The 14,116-nt window shown below is 42.2% G+C and overlaps 1 protein-coding gene across 1 annotated transcript in view; it reads right to left on the bottom strand.

Moving 5' to 3' along the window:
• The window catches only part of ABLIM1 (actin binding LIM protein 1), a 187,534-nt gene extending 178,319 nt beyond the window's left edge, over positions 1–9,215 (bottom strand). Inside the window, exon 1 of the mRNA XM_063405280.1 lies at positions 9,069–9,215. Within this exon, the coding sequence (XP_063261350.1) occupies positions 9,069–9,081 (13 nt within the window). The 5' untranslated portion in view covers positions 9,082–9,215. The remainder of the gene's footprint in view (positions 1–9,068) is intronic.
• Between the last annotated feature and the right edge of the window lie 4,901 nt (positions 9,216–14,116).

The raw sequence follows: 14,116 nt of genomic DNA, 5'->3' as shown, positions 1-14,116 counted from the left end.
TAGAAAATTTTCCCCTGGCCAGCTGCAGCTCTAAAGCAAGGGCATCACAAGTGCTGCTTCCTGCACAAACATGTAGAAAAATATTTACTATGCTGCGAGCATAAAAACAAATATTGTGTCATTGTGGACACTATAATAAAGTCATGGATGCTGGCAATTTAAAAACTTTAAATGGCATCTTCAGAAATGTAGAAATAAAGACAATGGTACTGGAATTTTGTTGCAAATTAATCAAATCATATATGAACATAATTGGTTAACCAGAACCTTTTTCTTTGAAACATAAGACTCCAAATGTGCACTGCACATCTAAGTACACAAAACACTTTTGTGATTCATCCCAAACATCAAAACATCTGGCAACAGAAAACAGAAAAAAATATTTACAGACATTTTTGGACAGAGATTACTTCAGGTCAAGTCCGAAAGCATCCTTAGGCTGCAATCATTGAAATCTTTCATCAGTGATTTTGGATTTAGCTAGTGTTACTAAGAGAGAAATATAACATAGGTTTTTTATAGCAGCTGCCAATTCAACAATGATCAAAGTTTTATTATTCCTCCTTAGATCAAAGTCTGGACTGAATAATTTTGGGATTATCTCCAGCTCATAAAGTAGAATAAACAGTTTTGGATAACCACATTATTATATAACAATTCAGTCTTCTTGCAATAAGTTTTGCTCTTATTTACATATGCCACAAATTTTTAATGGATTGGATTATCATTTAATTATTTTATTGGCTTATAAGGACAATAAAAGAGAAATTCATACAGCAGCAGCAGAAGGCCATAGAAACATTCAAATGGTGCCTTGTGCATCCACATTCATATGCAGAGGACATTCATGAGAAGAGGTGAAACCAAGATTAGGAAAGGAAGACTGGGCATACCTCCAGTGAGAGGTAATAGGTTTTACATCTCTGCTCATTATAAACCACTCAAGACATCTGGAGATCTCCTCTTGTGGGGCAGAGACATTCACACACACCTTGGCACAGCCTCTCCACACCCTTCTGACTGGGATAAGGAACGTCCTCAGTAGAGAAAATCAAGATACTCACACTGTGTTGGCTTTCATTAGGAGGCATAAAATATTGCTGCATGGATAATACTCAGCACAATTCTTTTTGTAACTAAACTTAATTGTAAAGGTGCTCAGATCTGAATTTCACTCAGGTGTGCTTTCAGTCAAGAAAAAGAATGGTTTTCTCCTTTTGGTTTTCATTCTGAGAAAACCAATGATTTCCACACTCAGTTGACCACAGGCTCAACTGTGTTCCTGTTCCACTGAACAAGATGTTTACTGTTACCTTCAGTGACACAGCAACTCCTAAATTCACCTCTTCCTTTACATCCTAATTCTATGAAATTCATTCATCTTTCACAGTCTTTCTGGAAGTCAGCTCTCCCCAGTTGTGAAGAGAAGTGGCATCCTAGACCAGGGAAAGCCATTATTTGGCATAAACTGTTTTGCATGTTCTGTAAGCAGGTCCAAGAGTTAGAGCTGGAACATCTTTTTCAGACTTCTTGTTATTATAGGCTCTTAGCTATGTTTCTTTATCATTAACTAGGTTTCAGCTCTTATATAACCTGGTTGTCTCCCAGACTTTCTCATGCCAAAAATAAACTGAAAGCTTTCATCACGAGTTAAAAGGAAACTGTAATTTGAACAGCAGTTTTGCTGACTTCTCTGTTGATCAAAGATGTCTCATACGAGCCTGATGTAATAGAAACAAAATCAGATTTATAATAACAGTAATTAAAGCAGAATCCTTTTGCTGAGTGAAATCTCACAGTCCTTACTTGTATAAGACTTATGCCGGAGCAATAGCTAAAATGAGAGCCCATTTATTAAGTTGAGGTACCAGTTACAGCAAAGGGAATGACAAGTACTAAAAAAATGTTGCAAAAACTGCTTCAGCTTCACATTTTTATTAAAATATGTCCATCTCTATGACAATACATGACCTGTTTTGCCATTCCAGGAACAGAATAAAATATATTTATTAGTATGGAAGCAGTAAATCAGAACATCTTATCATACCCTTCCTGTAGAGCCCTCCGTGCATAGACCACCCCTCTGACTGACCTCCAAAAGGATAATTTCTTAGTGCCATGGCAATAAGTTACCTGGAAAAAACTCTGTAAGAAATAGAAAAAAACCTTGTTGGCTGCATCAATGAACAATAACACATACTGCAGTCTTCAGCATGCTCCAAAGAGAGCTGAGCACAGGTCTAAAGCCTTCAGGGAGTCTGAGTATCACAATTTGCTGGCTGGCTTGGACTGGTTTTCTTGTACCACCCTCTTAGACAAAACTGCAAATACACCACAGGGGATAAAAGTACCTTTTGTCTCACCTTTGAGAACACCATCTTCTCAATGTTTCCTATTTCACACTTGTGTTCAGAGTGCCCTCAGTCACAGCAGCACAGAGCAGGCATCTGTCCCTTGGACTTCTCCCTGAATCCTACCAGCACAGCAGGAAAATGCCAGCACCCTCCTCTCTGGAGGCAGAGGGCATACAAACACTCTGGCTCATCACACTTTTTCACACACCAAACTTTTTTACAATGATGAGACCAGATCCTCCTTCCACTTCAAAATGTGGCATTCATACGAGCAGAGTAATAGTCTCCAACAAACAGGATGGGCATATGATGTTTTCTATCCATGAAGAAATAACTCCAAGGATATATGTAAGATGGCCACAACAAACTTTGCAGCAGCACAGGAGACAACACAGGCTGCAGAATCCACAAAGGAACTTGGGCAGGTAGTCAGAGGTAGCTCTTATTCAGCTCTCACTAAAGCTCTGCACTTTAACTCAAATATGTGCATGTGAACAGCATGCACTGCACTGTGGCTGCATTTCATCATTTACATGGAAAAAAATGATTCACCAAAGCTCTAATTCTGGATTAAATTCTGCATTGCAAATAGAAAAAGATTGTAAAACAACCCCATCACAACACTGTACCTTATTGCAGCCTGTCTGGGCCCACCTTGTTTACAAACTAAGGATTTATCTTCACAACATATGGGACTCTTATTTGGGTGTGAGCTTCTGAAAATTTATTTCTTTCAGAAAACATGACATAATAAAGGCTGAGCATTAAAAAAAAAATGCATGTCTCACAGTTTTTCTCTGCTATTGCTGTATAATGTTTAGGAGTTTTTTCTAGGTTCTAATGAAGAATAACATCTAACTATAAAGATACTTTTGCCTAAACAGTATATGGTAAGAAAATCCAAGGCTACTTGCTGGTGTCAGAACTCCCAGGCAAAAGTCTGCTTCCACAGTGTGATTCTGCCTTAGCACTGCAAAACTAAGAAATACTACACCAGTCACATGAACTAACCATGTGTGGTTTTCATCTTCAATTACTAACAGATTAGATTAAAAAATAATTTGAAATATTCAATTCAAACCTATTAAAAAAAATAGAAATCCCCAAAAGATTATTTCCAGAGACTGTGAAACACATGAGGTTCTGGTGTTCTCCACTAAAAGCAATTTTGCTGCTTTTCCTTCCATAAGCTGATGCTTATTTTCCTTCTTTGCAATTCCTTTCAAAACCATGCATCTAAAATAGACTCTACCTCATTGTCCCAGTTTCCTCTTGTTGTTGCCATTAGTCTATGCAACTTTTTCCATGCATTCAGGACTGATTTTCATTAATCTCAAAGGTTAAACAACACAGATTAAGGTTTGTTGAGGGTGAAAAAGATGCAAGAAGGCATCAAACCTCAAAAGGGACCAGCCTAAAAGAGATACTGCTGTTTACATCAGCAGTAAAATACTCTCTGTAAAATACTCTTATTTCCCACTGAAACAAAAGCTCTACCAGGCTTAAAGATTTGGGTGCAACTACTGGTTCTCATGTACAGACACGTACTGCTTTCAGTGATTTGATGATCCAGGTGCTGATTCTGAGCTACTTAAGCAATTAAATTGAGGTTTAAACCCTAAAATGAGTAGTGAACAAGGCATAAATCTTTACATGTATTTAGAAGAAATAAACAGAGAGTGCAGATGGGATTAAATAACAGTGCAAAATCAGTACAGAAGAAATTCAGGGCAAAAGCTGAGGAGAGAAAAGCTCTGAGAGCCAGTTCCAGATGCTGCCCTGCATAGGTATTCCAAGAGGGAAACAGCAGTGTGGGCATGGCTGCACGCACAGCCTGCCTCAGGTAGTGCTGCAGAGCCCCAGACCCTGCCAAGAACACATTCCTCTGGGCTACGGAGCCTTGGAGCAAGGAAAATGGGGAAAATCACTAAGCACTGAAAGTACAGTGCTTAACTACCATAAACATGTTAAATTCTCAACTTCTAAAATGAGGGAAATGTCCAGCCAGCTCACACTGCCCCACTGTCCAAGTCACTCAGCCTGAGAGCGTTTGGTAACAGCCATGAAATTGTCACATCACGAATTAGGGACATCATGACATGCCTGAAAGAAATACCTCTGACAACAAGGAGAAAAACAGAGCACTAGATTTCAGAAAAGGATACAGCAGCCACCTCTTAAGTGGCTATTTTCTTTAGATAAGAGCAATGTTACCCTGAAAATCACAGACCGTAATAAAACATTGACCAGAAGCTCCCAGCAGCAAGTTTTTAAATCACTCAGCATAGACTTCAATCAAAACCATCGCTGCCAGCAACAGCAGCCATGTCTACAGCTATCTGAGGAGAATGAGAAGATTTGGAAAAGAAAAATAAAGACTGGTAATGGTAGGAACTCAAGATTTGGTATGTAAATTTCTCATTGAAAAATCAATGATTTCTTAACACAGAAGTTCCCAACTGTGAGATAGATCAATCAAGGAATGTGCAGTGTCCAGGAAGAAAGAATTGCTACCAGAGCACAACATAATGAGTTGAAGTTTATCATCTGCTGTTAGAACTCTATTATCAATTTGTGTAAGAACAAATGAGGAGCCTGAGAAGAGGCCCAGAAGGCAGAAATTCCCCTGTTCTGACCTGACCCTCAGACTCAGGGAAAAAAAAAAAAAAAGTCCAGTTTTTGTCTCACCTGTAAAATGAGAACAAAGCTTCTCTCTCACTACTGTCATGGTGATTTATTTGCCTGAAATGAGAAGTGTTTGATCCACATTTGTTAAAAAATCATATTGGAAAAGACAAGGATCGTAGTATAAAATAAATTCTTGAGCTAAACAACTCTACTACTTTGACTAGTGAACAGGCTAAAAACTGCACCTGCCTTCTCTACAATGCCCACATTAGCAGCATCACACTGATGAGTGTGATGAGTGGCACACTACAACTTGTTAATACTGGACACCATTAATATTTCTTCAACACTAGCTTCTGTCAAAATTCAGTGACTTTCTCACCAAAAAAAACCACAGCAGTCTTAATAAACTCCCAATTTCACACGTCTTCGTTTTCCTGAAGTAGTTGCTACTGGACTAAATACAGCTCGTGCTAATTCTTTCAACATTTAGGGGAAAAATTAGCAAAGATCTTTGTATCTGATCACACCAAACACTCCCATTTGTGCCTGTTTGCTCTAGCATAACTGAAGATTATAATAGTTAAAAATAGCCATTTTTCCATTAACTTAGACCTTCATGATAACAAGTAGTTTTGACAGTTTTTAAGCAGTGTGAGATAACATGCACAAGTAGGTCACAGTTATACTTGGCTTTAGAAAAATGTCTTTCATCCAGAGAATTTACAGCTCTTTGCAAACAAGCCCTTAGGTAAGCAACAATCTATAAGGCTTACTCCAACACCCAAACTCACTCATGTATGAGTCCTAACAGCAACTACTTAACAACAGCTGAAAGTGGAATATTAAGCCTTTTGCAAACTGCAAAACTAAAAAGCCTGACTGACGTCAATGGCAGCTCTCCACTGATCCCAACAGGCTGTAGAGCAGGACATGAAAGTGCCCTGGGAAGGACTCCAACTTGACAGGGAAGAGAAAAGTGGTTTTTCAAAGTTTGTTTCAGCTCCTAGTTCAGTCACAAGATTTCCAAAATTATTATTTGTTCAAGCTTCTGGGAATACTTGTCTGTGCTGCTTCATCTGGCATTTGGTCAACACATCTGCTAAAGCCATACTTCAAGGAAAATAGTGGAAAAATGTTAGAGACCTTCCATTTACATAACAACAGGAGGTGAGAGACAGGTGTGAAGGACTGCAACAACAAGATCTATGAAGAGTGGAAGAAAAAAAGGAAAGTTTCAGAAAATTCGTCTTAAGGCACAGGTGAGACATTAGTCCTCACAGCAGCTCCTCTGAAAAACTTAGCTACCATTATTTCCATTGTACAAGTAGGGAAGCATAATACTCTTTAATTCAGAGTTTTATTTAAGGCAAAATTACATGAATTTGTGATATTAGTTATAATTTATGTATTGATTTATAATCTGTCATAATTTCAGTGACTATATGGGTAGTTTTGGTTAAATAACAACAGGGAACTACAAAAGGAGCATTAAAAGGAATGGTCCAAAAGTTGAGAGGTACTGGGATTTCAGGAGTTTCTTCTGTCATCTGTTGCAGTCACTTCACTACACCATGCTGCCTCCTGGAGCAAAAGAGATGAATAGAGAGCTGCACAGATTGAACACTGATCATACTGTGATGTTTTTTATTACCCCTTGCATGTCCTCTGCAGTTTAGTAAGAAAAATGTCACAGGTGTACATTTAACCCTTTTGCTATGCTAGTTATGCTTGGTATATAATCAACAAGCAGACAGCTCCAAGTGCTTGATGCATTCAGAATAATAATGATCACCTTTGGACATCTAACACCACATAAAATATTAACAATCAATATTCGCTGAGCTTGCAGACCATAATGATACCATGGTTTTAATAAGGCTGCATATGCATGAGGTAATCCGCCTTCCTGAAGGACAGGGTCCCTGTCTGGCATTTGAACAAAGCCCTAACCCCTTAAAGACTCAATTTTTAATTGTGCTACATTCTCATGAGCAACCTCATTAAACCTGTCATATCATTTAAATGTGTAAAAAGTTAGTTCTGTGTTGACTTCTAACAGCAGTAGTGTTTAAGATGATTAATAATGACTATGGTCTGTAATGTTTTACACACAAACAGCCTTTGGTCAGCACTGAATAAATCTATTTATTTGCCCAGACTGACGTATTTTCCACATAAATGTACTTGTTAAACTTTAAAAGGATATATTGATAGAAATTAATATCTTCATCTGTCTCATGAATCTTACTCACTAGCTCTCCAAAGTCCTATGGACTGTCTTTCTCTCTCTCTCTCTCTCTCTCTCTCTCTCTCTCTCTCTCTCTCTTTCTCTCCAATTAATTACTCTGAAAAAACTAGATGGCATGAGAGGGACTGAGAAAGAATTCACTTTCCTTCTCCAGGCACCTTTCCAGCAGAATTGAGCAGGCATCAAACATCATGTGTTGTGCAGATGAATGGGAAAGAGGGACAGTGGGGGGAGGAAAGGGAAATACGACCAGTGGAAATGTTCCCTGGCTTCCCATTCTGTATGTTTCAGTTTTCGTGAGTCATATGCAAAGCTGAAATTGCCAAGTTTTTATGTCACTTTTTCAAATCCAGGTACTCCTTCAATAACAACAAATGTGCTCCAGTTTATAAAGCTTTGCTGGGTGTTCCCCACAAGTACTAATGCAGCCTTAGCACAGCACTGATGCTCATATACTTCGTGTTCTTCCAGAAATGGATTCTTTGGAGACCAATATAGTCCATTTCTCCCTAAAGCAAGAAATCTACCGTTCCATGAAGAATTATGCCACTCTAACACCATTTATTATTTATATCTAAAATGGGTGTGATGCTTTAGGAGTATGGTCATAGCCGCAAAATGCCGACAACCTTTTAGGAGTCACACAATGTGCATGAAGCTCCTTTGGATGTCAACAGGAATCCAAGCAGATGAAACAGTTGGTCCATGCTGAGCAGTATTCAATACATGAAGGTGCAGAGAGATCAAAGGATGAACAAATAAGATGCATCCTTACATTCAGGGGTTTGTCAATTTGTAATATATAATTTTTATACAGTATTTGTTTCAAGTCAGAGGTATCCAGGGAGTGGTTTTACTTGTCGTTATTGTGCAGATAATTGTCTGTCTTCAGGAGATGCCTACAAGTATTTCTGCTTTGTTATGACAATATACAGAAAATGCTTAACTTTATGTCTCCACTCTCTTAATTTGTGCTAACTATAATAAAAACCCTAAAGCATCAGTCTTTGTGCCACACCTATGCCAGTTTCCCATACTGGAAGCAGAACTTTGGGACACGATGAGATCTGCAATCAATGAGGCTGATCGGTTCATCTCCAGCCCAGAACAGCAAACACAGAGCCAGAGTTTACACACAAATGCATGCAAAAGACAAAGGCTATTCAAGTTTAGGCCATAATTATTTTTTTTAAAAAAATGCAAATCTGAAGTAAAACTCAAAACGTTAATTTCAAACCAGATTTAAATGTCCATCAGAGGTACAAACCGACGATCGGATTTACCACCACACCCTACCAGGAGCACTTGCGTTAGCAATGACAGGACGAGCCGGATGCCTCACGGCGCTCATCAGACACCCAGCTCCAATCCGTTACCGTTCCCTGAGCAGCAACACCCGCCGAGGTCTGACCCTACGCCCACCCTCACCACCATGTTCCTTTCTCTGCACACATCCATACATTCCCACCGTCACTTAACGCGTACCGAGCCGCCGCACTTCCCCTCGCCCCTCCAGCCGCCCCCGGGCGCCGGGGAAGGCGGAGCGGGACCCCGCGCTGCCCCGGCAGGTGCCCGGCCCCGGAGGATGCTCTGCGGCGTCCAGCCCCGCTGCAGCCCGCGCCGGCGCCCCCCGCACGGCCCAGCTGCAGAACGGTACCGGGCAGGCGGGGGGTCATCCCCTGGCCTCCCCCTGCCCCGAAATCACCGGCGCACCCTCGGGGTGCGGAGCACCGCAGCGCGGCCGGGCAGCAAGGTCAGCGCGGCTCCGCCGCCCGCGCCCCGGCCGCCCGCGGGGACGCGAGCCCGGCGCTGCCCCGGCGCAGCGGAGAACCCACCTCTGGCAGACATGGCTCAGGCTGGGGCTCGGCAGCCGCGGAACTGCTGCTGCTGCTGCGGCGGCGGCGGCAGCGCACGGCCCGCACCGCCCTGCGCCCTCCGCGCCGCGGCGGCCGATGCGGGGGGCGGCGGCCGATGCTGGGCCGGGCCGGGCGGGCGGGTCCGCGCCGCCGCCGCGCTCCCGCCCTGCCCTGCCCTGCCCCGCTCTGCCCTGCCCGCCGCGGTGCGGGGCGGCAGCGCGGCTGTGTGCGGGCTGTGTGCGGGCTGTGTGCGCGCTGTTTGCGGCTCTGGGTGTGTGTGTGCGGCTCTGGGTGTGTGTGTGTGCGGCTCGGGGTGTGCGTGTGCGGGCGCGGAGCGCTGCGGGGCGGGGCAGCGCCGGCGGAGCCACCGCGGCCGCAGCCGCTCCCGGGCGCGGTGGCTGCGCGGGGAGCGGCGCCCGGCGGCGCTCGGGTGCGGCGGGGCCGGGGCGCACGGCGGGGCGCGGTGCCGCAGAGGGCGACAGTCGGGGACAGCCGCGCCGCCGGCAAGAGGCACGGACGCCAAGGAGAGCAGCGCGGCAGAGCTCCAGCTCCTTGGAGCGCTGGAGAGGCGTGTCTGCTCCCGGAGTCACTGACAGCGCCGTGCGACAGCAGCTCCGCTCGTTCGGGACCTGGCGCTGAAGTCTGTGGCACAACTTGAAATGCACGCACCGAAAAGCAAAGATATACCTGCGTAACTGCATGTAAATTGTATATAAACACAAAATTTCTAGCGATGTTGTCTGCGAAGCAATCTTGGCGTTAACACACAGAAAACAGCAGTCAGCTTCCTCCTGGCACCTTAATAAAAGTACCAAGCGACCAAATGCAACACACCAGAAAAACAAGATCAGTATCTCGTGGATACCTTTACCCATGGCAGCCCAGCCTCCAGCCTAGTGAAGCCAAATATTCCCATGCCACACTAAAAAGAAAACCCCTACGCCACCAGATTATTAGATGGTGGCAAGAGTTAAGCAAATCAACAATCTAGTTTGTCAAGAAGGACAGGTTAGAAGATCACATCAGAATAGTGCAGTTGAAACATTAGAGCAGACTTTTATCAATTTCAGAATGGGCAATGATGAACTAAAAAACAGAAAGCCCAATCTGTGATGTTCTGCAAGGAGCCAACATGCAAACTGAATGACAGGAGAGACTGAATCACACTCCTCCACTCTGATCTACCATGCACTATGCATCTTCATACTAGCAAAAAGCCTACACAAATTTTCTATCAGAAAAGCCCACAATTACCAGAATCTTATCTAAGAGAGGTGGTAAAGATTGCATTATCTTGTGGCCACAGGTCAGGAGTGATGCTAGGAAGAGATGTATCACAGATTCTCACTGCTGTCTGCAAGTGCAGCCCAGCCAGTGCCTCTGCTCTGTCAGATGCAGCCCCTGGCACTGCTCACCTTGCCCTTCATGCCAGCCAAGCAGGGAGGGCATTTGTGCAGGGAAGCATGGAAGCAGCAGCAGGATGGGCAGCACTCACATGCCCCCTCAGCACGGGATACAGGCACAGAACATGAGCTGGCACATCTGTTTGCCTGAATTTGTGCTCATGCTCACACACTGACTTTTAGTTACATCCAGCTCTGTTTGCCATGGATTACCCCAGTGTTCCCTACACTTCAATTCAATCACATTCCTTATGGCATTCTGTTTTCTTCGCTCTTGCACATGTTTCCGAATCCAGCAGCAGGAATAAAATGAATCTCAAGTTTTTCTTCTCTCTCTAAACTCCTATGGCATTATCCTTAGCTGATCTGACATCCTTTGAAAAACAGTTCTTTTCCCTGCTCCTTTTCTGAAACTAGAAGAATTTTCCACTTGCAAACAACTCAAATTTCCTTTTCTTGTCTGAAAGAGCCAAGGTTTTCCTCAGTCAATGTAGTATGACTGCATTTTGTATTTTTAATTAAGTCATTTTGTATGCACTTCCTCAGTGAGTTTCTGACTGGCACGATCACAGGTTCTCCCATGTGGTACTTAATAGATGGCTTTAAAAAGAAGGTTCAGGAACATGCAGAAATTAGCTTTTTAATTAAGAACTTCCTTTCTTTATACTGCTAGGAAATAGGAAGGGAAAGGCATTTGTACCTTGGGATTCTATAGAACACAAAGAGTTTATTTCATTCATTGTGTAAACTCTCTGTGGTAGAGAAGTTGAACAGACATGTTGGGCAGAGAACACTAAAATGGGTCAGATACAGTACTTATTTATTAAAGTGAGTTTTTTAGCTGGGCTTCTTGAGGACCTGAGGCTGATGGAGTTTTATTTTCCTGCCTGTCCCCTCCATCAAGTCTCCTCCAAGTATTTTCAGATTTGGATACGGAGAATTTCAATTTGGATTAACTAAAAGGTATAATTCAGAACAAGTTCTACATCCCTACAAGTTTTGTAGTAATTAGCACTTAAGAAGAAAAATTAAAATAAAGGAAAAAAGCTGCAGTGGAGACAGTTACAAGTTCTGGAGGCAATGTCTTCATTAGCCACGAGTACCAGTTGGGCAATCTGCATGTGGGCAGCTGAATCAGCTCCTGTAGCTGCTGTCTGAGATCCTGTCAGTGCCTAGGGGATGTGGAAGGAAGCTGAAGAGGGTGGAAAAGGAAAGTGCAGAGAAATAAGATATCATTTTACAGGTGAAGTTGAGTCAGAGAAGATGGACAAGCCAATCCAAGGCTTGCTCACTCTCCTATGCACTCCCTCTTCTCTCAGTCCAACCAGTGTGTTCCTGCTTCCCTCACTGCAGCACTGCCTTGATCCTCATGGAACTAATTTAGCTCATTAATTAACAAAGAGCTGCTCACTTTCTGTATCCAAATTCCCTACATTTGCTGTCTGAACCAAAGGCTCAGATGAACACTGGAACATGACTGAAGGCAAGTGCAGAACTGCACAGCCAGGAAGGGTGAGGAACCATTAGAGGCAGCAGAGATGATCCTTTTTAGCAGCAGCAGCAGCTGTTGAGCTGTTTGATTGAGCCATTTCCTGACTACTTTAGAAGTCCATTAAGGAGCAGTGATTGACATTGTTTTATTTCAGGCATTTACCTGAGGCTTCTGAATTAGTCAGCTGGGAAGTAGGATCCTATCTCCTGCATTTTGCTATTGACTATACAGACTAAGCTTCTAACTCATAGAGTAAAAAGATCCATTAAAATAATTTTTAAGGTATTCAGGCTTCAAGAGATCCAAACAGGCACATTGACATTTCTTAGAGATGTCCAAACATTAACATATTTTACCAAAAATAAGTGTTTCCAAGTCCTGTCTCAATGCACTTGAGGAGCTAAGTGTGTTGTCCAAGGTCACAGAGAAAATCTATGTCAGAGCAAAGCAGAGAACTTGCATTTTCAAAGAAAAGTATCCCAAATACTGGACTGTGTTCTCTGTGCAGCTGCCACTTAGCCATTGTGTGAACATAAAACAGAAAGTTCTCTTATCAGCACTTTTGAACCAGTTTGTCTCATATAAAGTAGGACAGTAGTTTTAAAAGTAATTAAGATCTCATCAGTAGTATGTAAATCTATTTTTTTCCATGAAAATCAGCAGAGAATGACATAGAGATTAAAAACCAGGTAAGAGTCAGCATTGCATCTTTGTCTGATGCAGATAACTCATCAGTCAGAATATACTTTTTTTTTGCACAATGCAGGATCTTTCCTCTTGAAAATCATTGTGAGAAAATTTGGAAGTTTTTGGAACAAGAGACAAATTCTTACAGAAATAGATTTCCAAGAACAACTTCTGTGGGCAAGGCAAATGGCAAGGATGGCCAGAACTGGTCTGAATAATGATGGAAACTTGGATTTTTCCACAATTTTTCCCCATGCATTCCACCATAATTCCGCTGGCTTCTTTTTTAGGGAAATCAGGCCTATAGCAGTTATACTAGAATGGAACAAAATCTAGAGCATTACTAAGCCTGATAATTTAATCAGAATTTTAATAAGCTCAGAATAGTTTCCTATGACATGAATGACAAGAAAGCAAGACAGCTCTCTTTCGATATAAGACTCTTACTGGAATTTGCAATTAGCCAGTAATGGACAAGATATTCAAATAAATACATGGCCTTTCACTGATTACACTGAGCTCCCAGGGCAGTTCCCAGTAATCCTTTTGGACAAAAGTTCTCTTTTATACATTTCAAAGGAGAACTGAGATCCAAATTACTCACACCAAATATTAAAAGAAATCTTTGCTTAAGTTTTTTTTGTTTTTTTTTTTTTTCCTGAAATATCCCACATATATATAAAGAGGCTTAACCATTAGGAAAAAAAGAACCAAAAAAACCCACACGAAAAATTAAAAAAGATAGGAAATTCTCCTGAGTGAGACAAATCCCAAGTCATCTTCCTGGTTTCTTCTTAGTCTGGTGTTCTTTAAAAACTCCTTTCTTCTACATGTTATTCAACCCTCCATATTGTTCTGTGGAATATGCACTTTTACAGCAAAAGTTACAGTATTGAACTTACATTATGTAAGATCATGCAATTACATAAATGTTATAGATTTCATATAAGCCAGAAATATTTGCAGTCTTGGAAACCTAAGGAAAAGCCCTCAGACAAGCCTGTTAACAACTACTCTATATTGCTCTTCCATCAAAATGACTGCTGTACCTGTGGGAACTTAGGACACAAAGGCCAAAATGACAAATTCTTTTCTGAGACTCAGCTTTGGAAACGTCATCTAAATGTTGGGCAGCATTTACTGCTGAAGAACTTCAGCATCACCCCTACGTGTGAACCTCACCATGAAGATGCCAAAAAAGAGCTCAGAGTCAGAAACTTAACCAGGTTTTGCACCAGGTTCTCCCAAGGTCACGTATGAAGAATGTACTGTGAATAAGAGCTGTGAACACAAGCCTGTGGGAGGTGATGAGATGCATCCCAGAGTCCTGAGGGAATTGCCTGATGTTGTTGCCAGGCCATTCTCCATGATATTTGAAAAGTCATGGAAGTCAAGTGAAGTCCCTGGTGACTAGAAAAAAGAGAAACATTGCTCCTATTTTTAAA

The sequence above is a fragment of the Prinia subflava genome, chromosome 9 (genome assembly GCF_021018805.1).
Source record: "Prinia subflava isolate CZ2003 ecotype Zambia chromosome 9, Cam_Psub_1.2, whole genome shotgun sequence".
In the NCBI taxonomy this organism is placed as follows: domain Eukaryota; kingdom Metazoa; phylum Chordata; class Aves; order Passeriformes; family Cisticolidae; genus Prinia; species Prinia subflava.
The sequence above is the reverse complement of the archived record's forward strand: the minus strand, read 5'-3'. Positions and strand labels throughout refer to the sequence as shown.